The sequence below is a fragment of the Polyodon spathula genome, chromosome 4 (genome assembly GCF_017654505.1).
Source record: "Polyodon spathula isolate WHYD16114869_AA chromosome 4, ASM1765450v1, whole genome shotgun sequence".
In the NCBI taxonomy this organism is placed as follows: domain Eukaryota; kingdom Metazoa; phylum Chordata; class Actinopteri; order Acipenseriformes; family Polyodontidae; genus Polyodon; species Polyodon spathula.
Window position 1 is genome coordinate 53,380,871 of NC_054537.1, and position 21,096 is coordinate 53,401,966.

At 38.1% G+C, this 21,096-nt stretch overlaps 1 protein-coding gene across 1 annotated transcript in view; it reads left to right on the forward strand.

Moving 5' to 3' along the window:
• ulk4 (unc-51 like kinase 4) overlaps positions 1–21,096 on the forward strand; it is a 235,374-nt gene that overhangs the window by 104,929 nt on the left and 109,349 nt on the right. Inside the window, exons 28-30 of the mRNA XM_041248083.1 lie at positions 3,174–3,225; positions 3,320–3,458; positions 5,741–5,833. Of these exons, the coding sequence (XP_041104017.1) occupies positions 3,174–3,225; positions 3,320–3,458; positions 5,741–5,833 (284 nt within the window). The remainder of the gene's footprint in view (positions 1–3,173; positions 3,226–3,319; positions 3,459–5,740; positions 5,834–21,096) is intronic.

A 21,096-nucleotide genomic window follows, 5' to 3' on the forward strand; every position in this document is an offset into this window, starting at 1 on the left:
TCTAATCAGTACTTTCTGTTTTCTACATGTTAACCACTCCCTAATCCATGTACATGTGTTTCCTTGAATCCCAACTGCGTTCAGTTTGAGAATTAATCTTTTGTGCGGGACTTTGTCAAAAGCTTTCTGGAAATCTAAATAAACCATGTCATATGCTTTGCAATTATCCATTATCGATGTTGCATCCTCAAAAAAATCAAGCAAGTTAGTTAGGCACGATCTCCCTTTCCTAAAACCATGTTGACTGTCTCCCAGTACCCTGTTACCATATAGGTAATTTTCCATTTTGGATCTTATTATAGTTTCCATAAGTTTGCATATAATAGAAGTCAGGCTTACTGGTCTGTAGTTACCTGGTTCAGTTTTGTTTCCCTTTTTGTGGATCGGTATTACGTTTGCAATTTTCCAGTCTGTCGGTACCACCCCTGTGTCAAGAGACTGCTGCATGATCTTGGTTAGCGGTTTGTAAATTACTTCTTTCATTTGTAAATTCTTTCATTTGTAAGAAACCATTGTAAACTTCTTTCATTTCTTTGAGTACTACTGGGAGGATCTCATCCGGCCCAGGGGATTTGTTTATTTTAAGAGCTCCTAGTCCCTTTAACACTTCTGCCTCAGTTATGCTAAAGTTATTTAAAACTGGATAGGAACTGGATGACATGTGGGGCATGTTGTCAGTATCTTCCTTTGTAAAAACTTGTGAAAAGTAATCATTTAACATATTTGCTATTTTTTTTTTCTTCCTCTACGATTTTGCCATTTGTATCTCTTAAACATTTAATCTCCTCTTTGAATGTTCTCTTGCTGTTGTAATATTGGAAAAACATTTTGGAATTGGTTTTAGCTCCCTTAGCAATGTTCATTTCTATTTCTCTCGGCCTTTCTAACTTCCTTTTTGACTTGCGTTTGCAGTTCCGTGTACTCTTTCTGCGTACTTTCTTTTTGGTCCTTTTTTAATGCTCTGTAAAGTGCCTTTTTTCGCTGAATATTTTTTTTTAATTGATCTATTAAACCATTTTGGCAATTTAGTTTTACATTTAGATTTGTCTACTTTAGGGATGTAATTGTTTTGCGCCTCTAGTACTACATTTTTGAAGAACAACCATCCTTCTTCTGTGGGTGTTTTCTCTATTTTACTCCAATCTACTTCTGTTAGTCTCTGTTTCATACCTTCATAGTTTGCTTTTCTAAAATTGTAAACCTTAGCTTTAGTCTTTACTTTTGGGGATTTAAAAAACACTTCAAATGAGACCATGTTGTGGTCTGAGTTTGCCAGTGGTTCTCTGACCTCTGTTTTAGTTATTCTATCTTCGTTATTTGAAAAGACTAAATCAAGGCATGCCTCCCCTCTAGTGGGTGCCTTCACAAATTGTGTTAGGAAGCAGTCATTTGTCATTTCCACCATTTCTATTTCATCCTTCGCACTACCTACCGGGTTTTCCCATTTTATTTGGGGGAAGTTGAAATCCCCCATTAGTATGGCTTCTCCTTTGCTACACACATTTCTAATGTCATTGTATAACAGATTATTGTGCTCACCGTCTGAATCTGGCGGTCTATAGCATGCTCCTATTATTATGCCTTTTGAATTTTTGTCCGTTATTCTGACCCATATTGATTCGGTTTTATTTTCTTTGTCCAGGTTTAACACCTGGGCTTCAAGACTGTTTCTTATGTATAGCGCTACCCCTCCTCCTCTTCTGTCCTGCCTGTCTTTCCTATACAGTGTATACCCACAAATATTATATTCGTCCCCATCACTCTCAGATAACCACGTTTCTGTAGCACCTATCACATCATAGTTACCTGTTAGTGCAGTAGCTTCAAGTTCTAGAATTTTGTTTCTGATACTTCTAGCATTTAGATAAATACATTTAATGGTTGTCTTACCTGAGTTGTTGTTCTTGTTTTGATGTGGTCTCCCTTCTGTTTTTTTGTTGATTTCTCCCCCCTTCCTTTCTAGTTTAAATGCTTCCGAACCTGCTCGAGGATCTTTTCTCCGAGTAGACTAGTTCCCTTGTTATTTAAATGCAGTCCATCCCGTCTATACAGATGCGTATACATATACGTCCTCTGGAAACATAACGCAGGGTTTCATTTCTATGTCGATGACACTCGGATTTATTTATCTTTTAATCCTTCTGACAAACATGCCTCTTTTCCTCTGATTGGATCCAGACATCAGTTGAGAAAATCTTCTTTTTCACTGTCCTTTGACAATCAGCATTAGCTTAAAATGGCAGCAAGAGCCCCTGAGAGCAAATACCCTGAGTATTTGCTTGGCTGACTCACTTTCGATTTTAAAAAGTATATTAAATGTACCCTTTTGATTTTGGCTTATTCTTAATTGTTGTTTGTAATAACTCTTATGAAAGGCTTTATATAAAAAAACTATTGTATTGAAAAAAGAGAAATATATCTGTACTATTTCAGTCATTAATCACGATCCTGGTTTGTAATTCGGGTTTACAGCTTAAACCAATTTTTTTCTTCTTCCAAGTCACATAGTTAATGTCATCAGATGTTTGTACTGATAGCTGAAATCATTTATAACTCCTGTTGACGTTTTTACGAAAATATAAGCAGAGAAAATTGTCAGTTTTTTCATGACAACTTTTTGTCACAATGTAGCGAATTTACTGAGCACTGAATTGCTATATACAGTACCAGAAAACTTCTATTTCTTTGCTTTTCTAGTAAAATGTGTATTCAATACAATAAAAATAAACTGATGATAATCTTCACCATTCCAATGAGTACAACTTCCTGTTATTACAAGCAGTATTATGTTGCTCATTAGTAATTCTTTAAAAAATAAAATTGAGTGCAGGCTGTAACAACGCTGTTAATCTTGTCAAGTGGGATGTTTTGTAATTGTTTCTATGGAAATAAAATAAACTAATTTCAGTTATAAAAAGGTTCAACACAAGCTTTTATAGTTATTCTCGTCTGAAAGATCAAAGACAAATGGAAAAGTCATATTTACATATTATCAAAATTATTCTTTTGGGTACTTGCAGCAGTCTGCAGCTGTTGTATTTATTGCTTATTTTGAAAAGAGAGTAGCTCTTGATTGATTTTTTTTTTTTTTTTTTTTTTTTTTTTTTTTTAATAAGCAGCACAGCTTTTTTGCTCAAGGAGACTTCTTTTAAGTCTATTTTTGTATTATTCAGGTTGTGGATTCCATCCTTCCACCCATGGTCTCTCTTGCATTCAGCAAAAATGGTAAGTGTAGACACATCAATATGATACGAGGCTTTCAAAATTTAATTTTGTGAGAGAATGGCATCATAATAAATGTCTTCATTATTCCCTCAAGTGGAGTGGAGAATCTACAGCTTGCGGTTGCTGTCAGAAAACACTGTGCTGTTGGTCAACCACGAAGCCATGGAGAAGGGGGAGAGGCTGAATTCAAATAACAAACTACTAACTCTCATTGGAGATTCACTGCTTCCACAGTGAGTACCCCCCACATCTTGTAGGGATTTTCATTCAGCTTTCAGTTTTCTCTTTCTCAATTTATTATTGAATTAAGAAGAATCAGTGCAAAATCTTGTTTTGAGATTTGTATTTAGGCTTCCAAGCCAAAGGCAGGGAAGCCTATTGTTGTTGTTAGTATTTTTTATATATTTTTTTTTTCTTCACAAAACTTTAAACTGCTGCTGCTTCGAGGCTGTGTGACTGATCAGGTTCTGACTGGCAGGTAACAAGCTGGATAAATTGGCTGTCAGATGCTGAAAAAAATTGCTGCTGCATACTTGCAATTGGAGTCGTGACGCATTTTTTGACAAAACTTTTCGAAATCTTCTTGGGAACTGGTAAAGCAATTGATCTGACACTTGGCATATATCATCAGCATCCAAACCCGAATCAAGTTTGCGAAGCAGAAGTTGCTGTGATAAGTTAATGTCAAAATGGCTGCCACAAATCTTTTCAATGTTTGAAAATCATTTGTCCAACAAACTCCAAACTTGTTAGTTATAGTCCCAATAATATAAAACAAGATGTCCGCCACTTATAAGTTTACATTTGAAATTTAAACCTTCATCAGTTGACAAACAATTTACTTGACTAACTCCAAATTTCACAAGCATCTTCCCTGATACTGTATCAATACAACTCTTTTAAAAAATGGTGTTGACTGGAAACGAAAATGGCCGTTTGACACTTTTTTTTTTAGAAACCTTTCGAAATCATCTTCTTGGGAAACAGTGAATTGATTGATCTGACACTTGGCATATATCATCAAAATCCAAACCCGCATCAAGTTTGCAAAGCAGAAGTTTCTGTGATAAATTAATGTCAAAATGGTTGCCACAAATCTTATCAAAATGCGCCCTTAACAGCAAACTGCTGCTATTTGAACACCGTTTGACCAACAAACTCCAAACATGGTAGTTATTGTCCCAGTAACAATGGAATACAAATATGTCAAAATGGTTATGTTTTATAAAACAAGATGGCTGCCAGGTGTAGTTTACATCTGAAATTTAAAACTGCCTCAGTTGACAAACTGTTTACTTGACTAACTTGAAACTTCACAAGCACTATCCTTGACACTGTAGCAATACAACTGACTTTTAAGAAACTCGCGTTAAACAAGATGGCTGCCTGACACATTTTTGAAAAAAAAAACAACTTTCAAAATTTTCTATGGAACAGTTGAAGTTGCTGATTTTAAACTTGGCACATTGAGAACCAAACACACTTGGACGGGTACTGATACTGGGGCTTGGGAGCCGCAAAACTGCCTGGCAGGTCTAGATATTATTATTTATGTATTAGCAGATGCCCTTATCCAGGGCGACTTAGTTGTTACAAAATATGACAGTACAAAGTATCACATTACAGAATGTCACTTTACAGATATTAGCTGTTATAAAGTACAGTAAAATCAGTAGCAAATAAGATCACATTCAAATAAGAGCAAAATAAATAATACAGTAAATACTGTAATTACATTTAAGAGTGAATTCGACTAAACAGTAAACTTACAGTAAAAATATTAGCGTGCAAGAGTAAATTACATTAAGAGCACATAACGAGTACGATAATACAGATATTGTTTACCTTTGTGAAAGGGTATTGTCCCAGCCAAGGCTGGTTACTGACAGGAAGTAGATCCAGAGACAAACTGCAGTTAAGCACTGATGCACACTTTTATTAGTAATACAGGAACAAAAACCAAAAAGATTTAAATAAACGCAAACCAAAACTGCACCCAATCACGGTGCCTGTGCTGGGAGCACAAGCTGCTGCTCTCAGCCTTTCCTCTGAACTTCTCTCCCCTTTACTTCCTTTATATACATTAGAATTAGGGAATGGCCATACCTGTGATATTTGGCAGGGATAGGGTTAAACTTACATTTACACAACTAACACATCACGCTATTTACATGTGCAGGACATCCGGCACAAATTTATTTAAATCTGTCCAAACTGCAGTGTGCATTTTTTCTTTTTGTCTTGTAAACAGTGAGCACAGAATGCACCTGAGTGTGCTGTACCAGTTGAATAAAGCAAGGGGGCGTAGCATGTTTTAGTGGACTTCTGTCAAGGCACACGGTACAATAAACATAAGGGCCTGAAAGGGACTGTGTAACAAACAATCATCAACGTGAGCAATAGTTGTGGAATTATCACACTGTGATCCTCACCACTGCACTTTTCACACACTGGTTGTGCAAATGCTGTGGTTTAAGGAATGTCCCCCGTTAATGCAGTTAACAATGTATTACAGATATGAGAAACTTCTTATGGATCCAGACCCCATCCCAGTGTATGCTTTAAAACTACTGGTGGCCTTGACTGAACACAGCCCATCTTTCACCAGGTAAATTGTTGCTACTATATATTTAAAACTGGATTATGGTTGTAATATGTTAACCTGGACCTAATTGGCTGTGTGTGGCTAATTTCTGAATATTGCAATCTAAGCCATGACCCTGAATGAATAACTTCCTGCATGCTTATACTCATACAACATAAATATGCAGTGTATGATAAATGTACTATATGTAAAATGTGGAGCACAAGAAGGATGTAATGCAGGTTTAGTAGTGGTGTGTAGTCATTTCTAGTGGTAGGAAATTGAAATAGAAGAACCTAAATGTTCAAGATGTCTTTATTATGATTATGGTCTCCACAGAGGTTGTTTTCTTTAAGTAAAAGAGCTTAGTGTGCTGTTTGACCAAGAATAGGTCCAGTGCTTTTTTTTTTTTTTTTTTTTTTAATTAAATTTTTTAGTCATCAAATCAAAATAATGTAGATGAAATCTAAAAGGTAAATTTTAATATTAATTATGTTTACGACAGTGGGCCATCCACGGAGACCTGTCCGATTTTAAAAAGGATACCAGCCAGTCCAGTTAATGTAAATAAGAACATAAGAACATAAGAAAGTTTACAAACGAGAGGAGGCCATTCGGCCCATCTTGCTCGTTTGGTTGTTAGTAGCTTATTGATCCCAAAATCTCATCAAGCAGCTTCTTGAAGGATCCCAGGGTGTCAGCTTCAACAACATTACTGGGGAGTTGATTCCAGACCCTCACAATTCTCTGTGTAAAAAAGTGCCTCCTATTTTCTGTTCTGAATGCCCCTTTTTCTAAACTCCATTTGTGACCCCTGGTCCTTGTTTCTTTTTTCAGGCTGAAAAAGTCCCTTGCGTCGACACTGTCAATACCTTTTAGAATTTTGAATGCTTGAATTAGGTCGCCACGTAGTCTTCTTTGTTCAAGACTGAACAGATTCAATTCTTTTAGCCTGTCTGCATATGACATGCCTTTTAAGCCCGGAATAATTCTGGTCGCTCTTCTTTGCACTCTTTCTAGAGCAGCAATATCTTTTTTATAGCGAGGTGACCAGAACTGAACACAATATTCAAGATGAGGTCTTACTAGTGCATTGTACAGTTTTAACATTACTTCCCTTGATTTAAATTCAACACTTTTCACAATGTATCCGAGCATCTTGTTAGCCTTTTTTATAGCTTCCCCACATTGCCTAGATGAAGACATTTCTGAGTCAACAAAAACTCCTAGGTCTTTTTCATAGATTCCTTCTCCAATTTCAATATCTCCCATATGATATTTATAATGTACATTTTTATTTCCTGCGTGCAGTACCTTACACTTTTCTCTATTAAATGTCACTTGTCAGAAATGCAAATAAGGCATAGTTGAGGTGACAGTAATTACAGGGGTGTGGCATTTATTTATTATTTTTTTGGAAAAAACCAGCGCCAGTTTTTTTGTTTTTTTTTAAATTATTTACCACGTGGCAATTCTCCACACCAGGTGTAGGGTTGGTAACCCATGAAACTAAAGCCTTTTGTGTGATGAATTAGGTTAGTTGCTGGTCCCCCAATACCCCACGAACCTTAGGTTTAGGGTTAGGTTATTGTTATAAAATAAACTTTTTGTTTTAATACATAAATTAATCACCCTTATCATGTGATCGGGCTGTTGCATATAATGATGACGTCATTTACGAGTTGTGTGAGCTCTGCTGTGGGAGCCTTCGTTCTGCAACAACATCCCTCTTGCATCAGTGGAGCCTGGTGAATGAAACTCCATGCCCAAATACTGTCTGTGCGCTGTGCCTTCCTCAAATGTCAGCACCTCTTTACTTTCTCACTATCTTGGTTCATTCTCCTTCATTCTATCTTGGTTTATTTCATTTAGCAGCTTGCGTCTTTTGTATACTGGCCAAAAATACACAAAAAAAACACTATATATAATCCAACTCCACAATATTTTTGTCGTGAATAAAGTGATACCGGTATATATGATATATCGCCCAACCCTACATATAACTCTGATAATTTGGGCTAGGCAGAGGTATATCCCAATCGGTAACGGATAGCATTTCTATTTCCTGATATAACCTAATGTCCCATTTCTAAGTTAGTCACGGTTGCCTAACATTCATTTGCATGTTTTCGTTTTTTCTCATTTTTGTTGTGGATAAGGTGTTTTATCATGGCCATTAACAATGTTAGAAGCAGAGCCAATTGCGTCTGGTGTATTTGCAGCTCGGTAATAAAGTCAGAGTAGTTTCTTGCAGAGGCACGCAGACTATTTTTTTTTATTTTTAGAGAAATGTTAAATGGGGAAACTCCGACACAAGGCAGAGATTGAATGCAGTCATACAGATTACTGCTGGGTGATTCGTACTTGCTGATCTCAGTAAACTAATCATGTCACTTTTAAGCTACAGAACAAAGTAGACAAAGGCGTGTAAAGCAGCCCCCTCTGGGTGCTTTAAAAATCTTTCATCTCCGCACAGGTGTAATAACTCGCATAATTTATTTTAGCGTTTAATCTTTGCAACCTCATCTACATGTTTTGAAGTGAGAGAAAACAAAATGCAGAGGCACTAATGGACTGATATAGTGCAGAGTGGAGGTGATGAAAAAAACTTTCCCGTCTGACCAAAATGCCGATAGCCAAAGCTGTCTCAAGTACTTTGGTATTTAGGGTGTTTGGGGCTGCAGTGGTTAGTAAAGCATTCCCAATGCAGAGGGTTTGAAACAGGGAACATGTTATAGCTGGGATATTACACTTTTGACCCATCAATTCCACACATATGAGCAGAGGATTTAAGTCAAATGCAGGTTAAATTGATTACCTCCGTGTGCTCAACAAGCATGCTTCCTAAGAAGAATATATATTTGGCAGAGGAAACTTTGCTTCATAATCCAGGTTTTATTTTACCTGGTCATAATAATACTAAGTAGTAGGAGGAGGTTAAAATAAAACCCGGGTTGCAGCATTGCGTCACCATTCAAATTAGGTATTTCAAATTAGAAAGAAAAGATACATTTATTGCAAAAAAAATGTATTTAAAAAAAAAGAAAAAAAATCTTCTCAGCTCATCATTGTGTAGTGGAGGAAAAGAGTGGAGACGTGTGATTTATATACACTACCCTCCAATAAATATTTGGACATATCTGTATCTCAGTAATGTCTCAATACTTGTTTGAGGGTAATTTTATTATCTATTTACATTTTTTCATATATATATATATATATATATATATATATATATATATATATATATATATATATATTATATATATATATATATATATATGTGTGTGTGTGTGTGTATATATATATATATATAAATAATGTTTATATATAAACATTAGTTGTATCTACTTTTACATCAAACTCAAACATTACATATAAAAGAACCAGAGCACAATTGAATAACTGCTTCTGTTTGAGAGATGGAATCGACAGCTGCACAGATGTCTATTATACCAGTGTATTTGAGGTTATTTACAATGCACCCATACTGCCCATTTCTAAGTTAGTCATGGATGCCTGACATCCATTTGCATTCACTCCATTCTTGAATACATGTCTGGTTAGATAATCATTCTCATTTTTGTATGTTGTGGATAAGGTGTTTTATCATGGCCATTAACAATGTTAGAAGCAGAGCCAATTGCGTCTGGTGTATTTGCAGCTCGGTAATAAAGTCAGTAGTTTCTTGCAGAGGCACGCAGACTATTTTTTTTTATTTTTAGAAAAATGTTAAATGGGGAAACTCCGACACAAGGCAGAGATTGAATGCAGTCATACAGATTATTGCTGGGTGATTCGTACTTACTGATCTCAGTAAACTAATCATGTCACTTAAGCTACAGAACAAAGTAGACAAAGGAGTGTAAAGCAGCCCCCTCTGGGTGCTTTAAAAATCTTTCATCTCTGCACACATGTGATAACTTGTAGAAATTATTTTAGCATTTAATCTTTGCAGAGAGAATGAGTTTTTGTATTAATAGTAGAAGTATTATTAGAAGAATACTGTAGTGGTTTTCAAGGAGCAGAATGTACACAAGATCCATTAAGAACATTGGTACACTCACTTGTACAACATATGGCTGAGCTTTAAATCCAGCTTAACTAATGCATTTCTGCTTCAACTGACAGATACCAATGTGGTATGGACCAGCTTCCACTCAGTTTTTTAACGCTTTTGTTAAACTATGTGGAGGCAAAAAAATAAATCTTAGCAGAAAATGAAAAAAAGAAATGTGAATAACAATTTGTTGAAATTTAAATATTTTACACAAGTTCTTTGCGTAACTTAACTACAGGTATAATATCAGCGTGAACTAAAGCATTATGTTCTGAAAAGAAGAGTGTGTGCAAACTTACATAGACTGACATTAGACTGACATACCAGTCAATCACAATCATGGATGAAAACAAAATAAAAATTTATATTTCAGGGAACCAGGGCTATGATAATAACCTAACACTCCCTTTCAAGTACGAAATGTAACCGTTACTGTGTGGGTGGGTGTACCAAAGCCATCGCAAGGGCAAGATTGCAGAACAACTGGAATGTTAAAATGCTAACAAGAGGCTGCCCAGTAACAAGTAGCTAGGATGAAGAAATTGGGGGAGAAACTCACCTCTATGCCTGTGTTGTAAGGGTCGACTGAGAAGCCGCCCTTAATGCTGTAGTTCCAAAACAAGGGTTTTGAGGATCCATGGCGTTCAGCCTGTATAACCTAGCGAAGGTATGGGGAGTAGCCCACACTGCTGCATTGCAAATGTCTCAGAAGGCAGATGCACTCTGGAATAAAGCCCACAATGTTGTCATGCCCCTGAAGGAATGGGCAGTGAGCTTTTCTGGAGGGGGCAAGTTGACCAGCTCATAGGCAGTCCTGATCGTATCTGCTATCCACTTGGACAGTCGCTGCTTACACAGGGCTTGACCATGGGGCTTTGTCCCATAGCAGTCAAAAAATTGTTTGGACTGCCTCCAACTTTGTCCTGTCAATGTAGTATGCCAGGGCCCAAACTGTCACTCTCTGTCAGACTGGAAAGGAGGTGGCTGGAAAGCCTCCAATTCCACAGACTGATTGAAATGCAGATGTAGTCTTTGGTAAAAGGGCAGGATTTGTACGTTCTTCTCAAAAGTATTCACCCCCCTTGGACTTTCCACATTTTATTGTGTTACAACATGGAATCAATTTATTTAATTAATTAGTTTTTGCCACTGATCAACAGAAAGTCCATAATGTCAAAGTGAAAAATAAAATCCACAAATTATTCTAAATTAATTACAAATACAAGACAAAATGATTTATTGCACAAGTATTCATCCCCTTGAGTCAATATTTGATAGAGGCACCTTTGGCAACAATTACAGCCATGAGACACTGCAATTTTTGCCCATTCTTCTCAAGCTCTGTCAAGTTGGATGGGGACCTTTGGTGAACAGCAATTTTCAACTCTTTCCACATATTCTCAATTGGATTGAGGTCCAGGCTTTGGCATTGACATTGACCTTTTTGTTTTTAAGCCACTCCGGTGTGGCTTTGGCTGTATGTTTGGGGTCATTATCCTGCTGGAAGATGAATCTTCTCCCAAGTCCCAGGTCTCTTGCAGACTTCAGCAGGTTTTCCTCCAGGATTTCTCTGTACTTTGCTGCATCCATTTTGCCCGCTATCTTCACAAGCTTTCCAGGCCTTGACGCAGAGAAGCATCCCCCTAGCATGATGCTGCCACCACCATGCTTCACGGTAGGGATGATGTTCTCAGGATGATGTGCTGAGTTAGGCTTGCGCCAAACATAGCGCTTAGCATTAAGGCCAAAAAGGTCTATTTTTTTTTTGGTCTCATCAGACCATGGAATCTTCTTCCACTTGGTCTCAGAGTCTCCCACATGCCTTTTGGCAAACTCTAGCCAAGATTTGATGCGAGTTTTTTTCAACAATGGCTTTCTTTTTGTCACTTTCCCATAAAGGCCAGTTTTGTGAAGCACTGGGGCTATTGTTGCCGTATGCACAGTGTCTCCCAACTCAGCCGTGAAAGACTGTAACTCCTTTAGAGTTGCTATAGGCCTCTTGGTGGCCTCCCTAACTAGTGCCCTTCTCGCCCAGATACTCGGTTTTTGAGGACGGACTGTTCTAGACAGATTCACGGTTGTGCCTATTTCTTAATAATGGACTACTGTGCTGTGGGGATATTCAATGCCTTGGAAATGTTCTTATGTTCTTCCTCTGATTGGTGCTTTTGAAGAACCTTATTCCGGATTTGCTTTGAATGTTCCTTCGTCTTCATGATGTAATTTGTTAGGAAATGTACTAACCAACTGTGGGACCTCCCGGAGACAGGTGTATTTAGCCTAAAATCATGTGAAACACCTTAATTGCACACAGGTGGACTCCATTCATCTAATTATGTGACTTCTAAAGACAGTTGGTTGCACCAGAGCTTATTTAGGTGTGTCATAGCAAAGGAGGCGAATACTTATGCAATAGATTATTTTCTGTTTTATATTTGTAATTAATTTAAAACAATTTGTAGATTTTATTTTTCACTTTAACATTATGGACTTTTTTGTGTTGATCAGTGGCAAAAACTCCTAATTAAATCCATTTAGATTCCATTTTGTTACACAGTGAAATGTGGAAAAGTCCAAGGGGGGTGAATACTATTTAGAGCCACTGTATGTAACTGTGACAGGTGAGAGTGGTGTGGTGAATAAATTGACAGTCCAAACAGTACTTTCTCCCAATACGTCGGTGTTTTTTAAATATGAACAAAAAGAACCACCCCTCCCCCAGCAATGGTATCAGGGGGGAACATGGCTGGTTTGCAGACCAAAACAATACTCCAGAATAATCCCCACTCCAACGGTCCCGTGCATGAAAGTGTGCTTTTAATCCGCAGGGTGGTGCTGGTGTCGTGTGGTGAGGGTAGTGCTCTGGTGATGCACGCTGGCTCCGTGGCTGCAGCCATTGGCTCCGTACTCCTCCTCTGCAACAAAAAAACAAACAAAAGAAAACGCAATACTCCTCCTGCCGGTCATTACGTTCTGAGCGCAAGGCAGCGTACCGACATAGCTGCTTTCCTTTTGTACCCATACACTGCAAACAACCCATCGCCGTGGTTTCTCCAATAGACGGCCGTCCAGCAGCTGCTTGCAATGGAATCATTCCGGGTACTTGCAACTACGCGCTACCCCTAGTATGGTTACCTTCAGGTTTCCACCTACCATCAAGGTGGTCCATCGAGGAGGCAGCGTACCACTATTCTTACACGGCGCCCTTTCTGATTGGGAGGGAGATTTACAGCATCAACTCTTTCTCTTTATCACAGTAACATTGGTTTATATTTAGTATCAATTATGAATCTAAATTTTAATGTAGTTCTGTGAATACAGCAGTTCCTCATTTGGCAAGTGTTTGTACGTTCCCATGTGTAGATGGTTATATTTTATAGAGTTGTACAGACTGTAAAAACAATTAAAAGCCTGCTTTGTGGAATCTAATCTAACCTTGTAAGTCACATACAGCTATTTTTTTGATTGGATTGTGATATAAAATGTTCATTTGTTGCCTGGGATGCTTTGGAGCCGTACCATACCATTTTCTTACATGAAGACCCCTGTTCTTAAGAGAGAGCTATGTCACATAAAATTTACTGCACATTCTAGATTACACTACTTATTTGTTCAAGGATGGTGATATAGGGTTGACTAATGTATTGCTTGTTTTTGCTAGAACATTTCTGAAATGTCCCAGATGTCATTCAGTGTATGGAAAATGGGCAGTAGCTCATTAAAAAATGCAATATAAAATAAAAATTAATCAGGTTCAGAATGGCTGCAGTGCTTGGCCCCTTTAGTGGTTGTTCAAAGATCCATTATAGTGTTTAAAAAACAAAACAAAACTAAAATTAAGAAATTAAATGCAAATTGTATTCCCACTATATATTGTTTGTGTATCTTAAGTGAACTGCAAGGTCGATTTTTCTCTAGACACCACACACACACACCTATTTCAATTTATTTGAGAAGCACAAAAAAAAATCGTTCACCTGAGCCCTCAGTTGGGTCAATTTTGAGTTCTGCTCTTTATCATTTTCTATCCGTAATTTGAATAATTTTCTAGATTGTCCATGTTTCTCTATTCTGTAGTAGTGGTTTTAATCTTTACATTTTCTGTTGGTCGATTAATCACACCTGTTTGCTAGTGATATGACATTGTATTGAAAGACAGTTACATAATGCTGTTCTAGCCGGCCGGTCGCTGAAGAAAACCAATGCAGATAACATTTATTCTTGTGCCTCGCAGATATACAAAAAGGAGTAGGAACTGATATTCTTACAATTTTGAAGCAGCCAAAGTAGTGCACGGAGTACACGCTTGTACTACAACTCCACTGCCCCTGCAAGCACTGCAGCACATAACATCACTCTCAAAGCTCCAGCAGCTCAATTATAAATCAGTAATACTATAACACAAACTGTGTTTTAATTATTTACATTTTGAATTTAGCTTTTAGATTATATGTAACTTACACTATTTACTGCAAATATTTTGTAATGCCTGCTAATGTTTAACATATATTTACTTATATGTAATTGGAAGTTAGCCAAAGTGAGTCATTTTAAATATTAACTTAGTTTATTAACTTGGCTATCTGTGAAATTTAACCATTTGTGTATGGGTATTTACATTCTAAAGACCCTGAAACCTGAATAAGATGAATAATACCAAAGCTGCTGTGATGCAGTTGTGGCCCGGCACCGAGGGCACAAAAGCATTGTGCTCGCAGATCTCTGTGCCATTTTTTCTTTCAAGACTGACATGATGGAGAGCCATGATCAGATAAGTACTAGTTACTTCTATCTGTTATATTTTTCTCGTGTGTTCTGTTAGTTTTTTTTTTTACAGACTACATGCAGGATGTGTGCAACATGGTGCTATTGCACACATGCAGCAGGAGCAGCTGCTGGGCTCAGCAGTACTGTGCAGGACCAAGATACTCAATTGCTTCGGTTGTGATTGCTTGCAATCTCTCGCACAGTATGTTGCTGCTGTTTCAGTGACAGCACATCACCATTGTGAAGGCTGTTAGTACCATTACTAACAAGCAGGCTTCCCTCTGTCTCTTGTGTGGTACTGACTGAGTGCTTTTGTCAATGGCTTGTACAAGTGGGCATTCCTGTACGCTGCCACCTGCAATGACTGTGAATTGGTGGACCTGATACTGTACCAACCCGGTGTTAAAATTACCGAACCAGTACTGTACTTTACTGACCTTGTGCTAAAGTCACCGAACTGACCCGGTGATAGTCATCAAAACAGTACTGACCCGGTTCTACATGGTGCAAAAGCCACCGAACCAACCCAATACTTGGTACCGATCCGGTTCCAGTCTGCTACCAACTGGTGCTCAAATCACCAGTCCGGTACTAAATCAGTCCCACTCGGTCTTGACCCGCCTGTCTATCTATAAGCAGATTGAGGCAGCAACTGTACAACTGTATACTGTACACTGCATTGCTTACAGCTTGCAACATGCCTGGGTTTTATCCCTGTGAGACATACAAGGCCCATCTGCCTATTGGGGACAAACACTGCAGATGCTCTAACTGCCTGGGGCCAGAGCATGCCAAGGAGGCACTAGCTAATCGCAGCTCTGAGTTTTGTGCACCTTTCTCCAAGTGCTGCTTGAAGTGGCTGTCCTGCAGCTCTATGGATTACTCTACGTCCCTTACTCTTGCTCAAAGCTTTTCCTCATCAACCTTGTGGTAGCTGTGTCCACACTCCATAGCTCTGTGCCACGGAAGAGCAGATGACTCGCCTGGAAAAATAGCCCAGGCAGAAGGCTGTCCTCATGGTCTTCCTCATCCTCCTCTGCTTCTTCTCCCCTGAGGAGGAGGAAGTGGAGTCGCTTTTCAAAGCGATCAGCAGTCTCCGAGTAACTGGAAAAGCTCTAGGCAGCTATTTCCCACCAAGAAACTGTTCTCGCAGAATTACTGCAGGAACACTCAGCGCCACCTGCCACGTCTGTCCCCTTGGTGCCCCAGGGTACTACGAGTGCAGATTGGCCACAGAAGGACATATTGTCTATCTCTGCCTGAGGACAGGGGGCGAACAGGAGCTGCCATTCCTGTCTGAGGACGTGGTGTCTGACAATGCATCCCCTGCAGTTAAGCTCTCCCTGTTGGCGAAGCTACTGCCGCTGATCAAGAGAGCCACTGTAATTTTTCAAATGCCCTGGCCTACAGAAGGTGAAACAAGGCAGCCCATCTTGGGTGATGAGCCTCCTCTCTCCCCCCCCCCCCCCCCCCCCCCCCCCCCCCCCCCCCCGCCAGTGCACCCGGATTTTCTTTTTGAAATCCAGTCTTCCTGGGATCACCCAGCAACAGCTCCTGTTTCAACACAGCAGGGTTTTTCATCCCGTGTTGAACTGCCATCACCTATTGACAGTGTCTCGCCACTGTTTAAAGGCATGCTCTTGGTGGACACAGCCTGCCCGTAGTGCTGGGCATTGTCACCAAAAGGTTGTCACCCTACATGTTGAAGTTTCATTGTATTTCATTGTTTTCATTATCAGATTTGAGCTGGCCATGCTAAAATATTTTTTTACAAACAATAAAAAAAAAATTTCTAAAGCGTCTCTTCTGTGTTTTTTTCAATCTGTATTGAACAGGGTGAGTTTCACACAATTTTCACTTTTTTTATTTTTAAGAAAGCCTAGTGTGTGCACATTCATTTAATGTATAACATGTACCTGTAACCGTTTATAGTTAGAGTTATAGCCACAAATCTAACAGTAAAAAACAGGCGAAAATAGTTCGGACCCTAAAGGGCTAGCCTTGCAGCATTTTTTGCATTGATTTCAGCTTTATCGCAGTCGCACCATATTCCACCATTTTTACAGCTGGTTTTGGCTACCACTGTACATATAGTACATATAGAATTTATAGTAATATATAAAATTAAGTCTAGCATTTTAAAAGGAAGTTCTTTTGAAAAACAAGTAAACATTTTGCCCTTAAACTGGAAACAGACAATCAATTTCTCTAAAAAGAAAAAAACAATTCACAACGAAAGACAAAAAGTCCACCGCAAATTTGCAGAAGTAAAAAATGTATGAGACCCAGTGTATTGCATATGATAAATATTTGCATACTATTTTCTGATAAATTCAATAAAAAGACAAACGGCTTAACTCGCCAGATTTGAATGGGTGCTTCCCTGCATTCAAAGCAAATCAAAGTCTGATTATTGTGTAACCACTAGCTTGATCAAAAAATAAATTGAAATACTTACACAAACATATAATATTTAATGGATGAAGAATGGGGAGAAAACATAAATCCGTTTGAATATTAAAAAAAAAAAAATGTTTTGAAGTATACAAAAAGCAAAAATAGCAGTCAGTGGGTCAGGTGAGGCAGAGGATGCATAGCTCTGCAAATACTGTTGCATTGAAGTACATGTTCGCTCTGACAAAAAGAACATAGTGAAAAATAAGCGACACATTAAACGAAAACTGAGACAAGCATTTATGTGGATTTTACACACGCTTTAATAAAAAGAGCACAGAATGACTGTGTTAATGAGTTTGTCAGAGCGCTGTGCTTTGCTGGACAGCCACGGTTTATTGCAGAGAGGAATGTATTGGTGACTTCGTGCGACAGTACTGTCTGTTCCTCGGCTGAAACACTGCCTAACGCCGACAATCTTAATCGTAAATATTTAACAAAGTGGTGATGCTTTAGTTGGTAAACTTATGGAACGCATTGATGGAAATGTCCATTGTGATTTTTGACGCATCTAAATGTGTCTTCGACTTGCACAGATTCTACTTCATCATACTTTCCAGGCACATTAAACTTAATCAGAAACCTGCTATGCATTGTATTCCACTTGTAAAGTCTGTATACTTAGATGTTTTCTGATGTTTCAATTAAATTTTTTTTTTTTCACATATTTTATCCTTATTTTAATATATGTAAGATAAACTCCGAAAAATTCCTTTTTTTTTTTTTTTTTTTTTTTTTTTTAAAGATAAAAATAACTAAGTATAATATATTTAGTTAGTCTGCAGGTAATTCCAGTCTCCTCTGGTAAGCAGTCAATCTGGAAAGCTGAAGCTTTGATTTTTTTAAACAAGTCTCCACTTAGATTATATAATAACCCTTTAAAGCTCTGGTAATCAATCAAATCCTTGGTTTCTTTGAACATTCATTTTTGTTGTTCAATCTCCAGTTCTTAAGAAACGGGACCCTAGAAAAGTGGTATTAGCAACAGCTAATAAACGTCTGGTTTGATTCTCTTTGAGGATGTAGTACGACTGTAGCACTTGAAGTGTTGTCTGTCGTGTGAGCAAAAGAAAGGGTGTTACCAATGTGAAACAGACAGGAAGACTGCATTTTGACTATAGGTTATAAAAATACTCCTGTAAAGATATGAAATATATATAGCAAGGACTCGCATATTAAATCACACATCTGACTGGGATTTACAATATTAATTACTATGATAAGACAGGAAAATAAAAAAAATAAAAACTGGACAATTTGGAAATTACAGTTTAGGAAATGTCTGTTTTGTAAAACACAGTAAGAGACTTTTATGCAGGCAATAAACTAGGCTTTCAAAACATTATCTTACTCTATCATTAACATGACAAGATGTCACTGCAAATTGTGTTGCTTTTGTATTTTTTGTTTTATTTATTTATTTTAGTATTTAGCTTGTCAACACTGTAGAGTCCCTTCAGACCTCACACTTTGCTGGTGTTAATCCAATATTACATTTTAAAGAGTTAAGAATATTTTAAGAACTGCAGGGGGATCTTTTTTGTGTCATCATTCTTCTCTAGATTTAGTTTAGTTTTTCACTTGGACTCTGTTTAACTTCCCACCACTCTGTGACTGGTTTTAGTCTTTACATTAACAACTCTTAATATTACAATTGCATGTTGGTAATCAGACTCTTCCAATGTAAACTGTGTTTTAATTCTTTTAAGATCAGGATATAATTGTAAAAGTACTCAAGTTACTTTACCACCTTTGTGGTTTTGGGAAGATTAAGTTAGTTTGCTAGACTGAATTTTTGTCTCAGAGGTGGTGGATTTTTAATATGAACTTATGCCAGCCATTTTACACCCTTTGAACTCCCTGCCATCTTGTTTTGCAATAAAGGAAAATGTCTTGCAGGCTTTGGTAAATGTCTTACAGGCTTTGTTAATGGGTGTCACAGAGACGGCCGAAGTGGGCGGCGTCAGAGCCAGGAAAAGTAATGAAATAAACAAAACACAGGACGGATGAAATGAAATGATGAAGACGCCTGTTGGCACCGGTTTAATACAAAATAAAAGGTTTAACAAACACGAAAAACACAGGACACGGCACTCTACGCCAAAATAAATAGACAAACAAAAACAGACTAAACTTAACAAAACGGTGCACGGACAGACACTGACAAACACGGTGAGCGGATACTTTCTCCTCTTATTATTACTACTACTACTGCTTATTTCCTCCGTCTCCAATCCCGTTCTCCGCTCACCGAACACCCAACCGCCAGTATGTGACAACGTGCATCTATATATACTATTGTGCTGGGATTCAATTACCAATTAATTATTCACTTGAATCCCAGCACGTGAATTAATAAAGTGCAATTCCCCGTGCTCACATATTACTACATTTTACTTGCACGTGAAGTGCTGTGCAATCCTCGTGCCTAAATACACATATACATTTTTAAACACTCGTGTTACACAGACCCGTTTATATCCCGTGTACCAATGTCTATACACCAACATTTAAACACACCACACGCAACACATAACAGATAATATACACAGGGGCGGGCACTTTGTTACAATGGGTAATACAGAATTCCACATCGTTAAATCGTATAGAACCCCATTACTGACCCACTTCTTTCACATGAAACTTCTGAACAGAACATGTTATATGGAGGTTACAGAATGTTCACGCCCATGCCCACAATGTGCCTCGAAGGATTTAGTTGGCAGCCAAAGATTATTTCGAAAAGACAAACCAAAACGTTACTGCACGATCTCGAATCATCCATGACATACAGGCAGCCATTTTCAAAGACGTGTCTTTAGCTTCCTGAGGAATTCAAAGAGAAGCCTTTTTACAATTTCAGGGTTTCTAACAAACCGGAAATGCTGATCAGACACCCGTATTTTTTGACATGCTAAGCAATACTACAGTTCACAATTTTAGAGAAAAACAGGTGTGAGTAATTACAACTGGAAATGAGAAGCAACACATAACTGTAATGCTCTGTGTGATAGCAGACACTGCCTCCATATGCGTAACTGAGGTTGTATCTTTGATAAATGCATACTTATTTGATGTTTATTTTTTTCCTCAAATTGAGGGTGGAAAATTTAGGTTGCGTCTTAAATTCAAAAGAATACTGTGTGTGCATGTGTGTTTGCTCTGATGTTGAAACGCATTAGCAAACACTATTTTGATGTGGTAATGTAAGAATAAAGTTCGTTTTATTAAGTATCTGCTACAGATTTGGATCTTGTTGATGGAAGTTGCCGTCTTTCCTTGCTACGGTTTCATCACTGGAAGGTATTTATTTGACTGTACGAGGGAACTCTTTGTATACATGTTGTATAGTTACAACCCGTCGACCGAGAAACTCGATATATATGTCCAGCCGTGCCTAGATCTTTTTAAAACAGGGTCCCATGGGCATGAATACTTATATATATATATAATGTGAACGAAAATATAAACGCAACATGCAACAATTTCAAAGAATTTACTGAGTTACAGTTCATATAAGGAAATCAGTGAATTGAAATAAATTCATTAGGCCCTAATGTATGGATTTCACATGACTGGGAATACAGATATGCATCTGTTGGTCACAGATACCTTAAAAAAAAAAAAAAAAAAAAAAAAAAAAAAAAAAAGGTAAGGGCATGGATCAGAAAACCAGTCGGTATCTGGTGTGACCACCATTTGCCTCATGCAGCGCAACACATCTCCTTCGCGTATCCTTTGTTGATTAGGCTGTTGACTGTGGCCTGTGGAATGTTTTCCCACTCCTCTTCAATGCCTGTGTGAAGTTGCTGGATATTGGCGGGAGCTGGAACATGCTGTTGTACATGTCAATCCAGAGCATCCCAAACTTGCTCAATGGGTGACACATCTGGTGAGTATGCAGGCCATGGAAGAACTGGGACATTTTCAGCTTCCAGGAATTGTGTACAGATCCTTGCGACATGGGGCCGTGCATTATCATGCTGAAACATGAGGTGATGGCGGT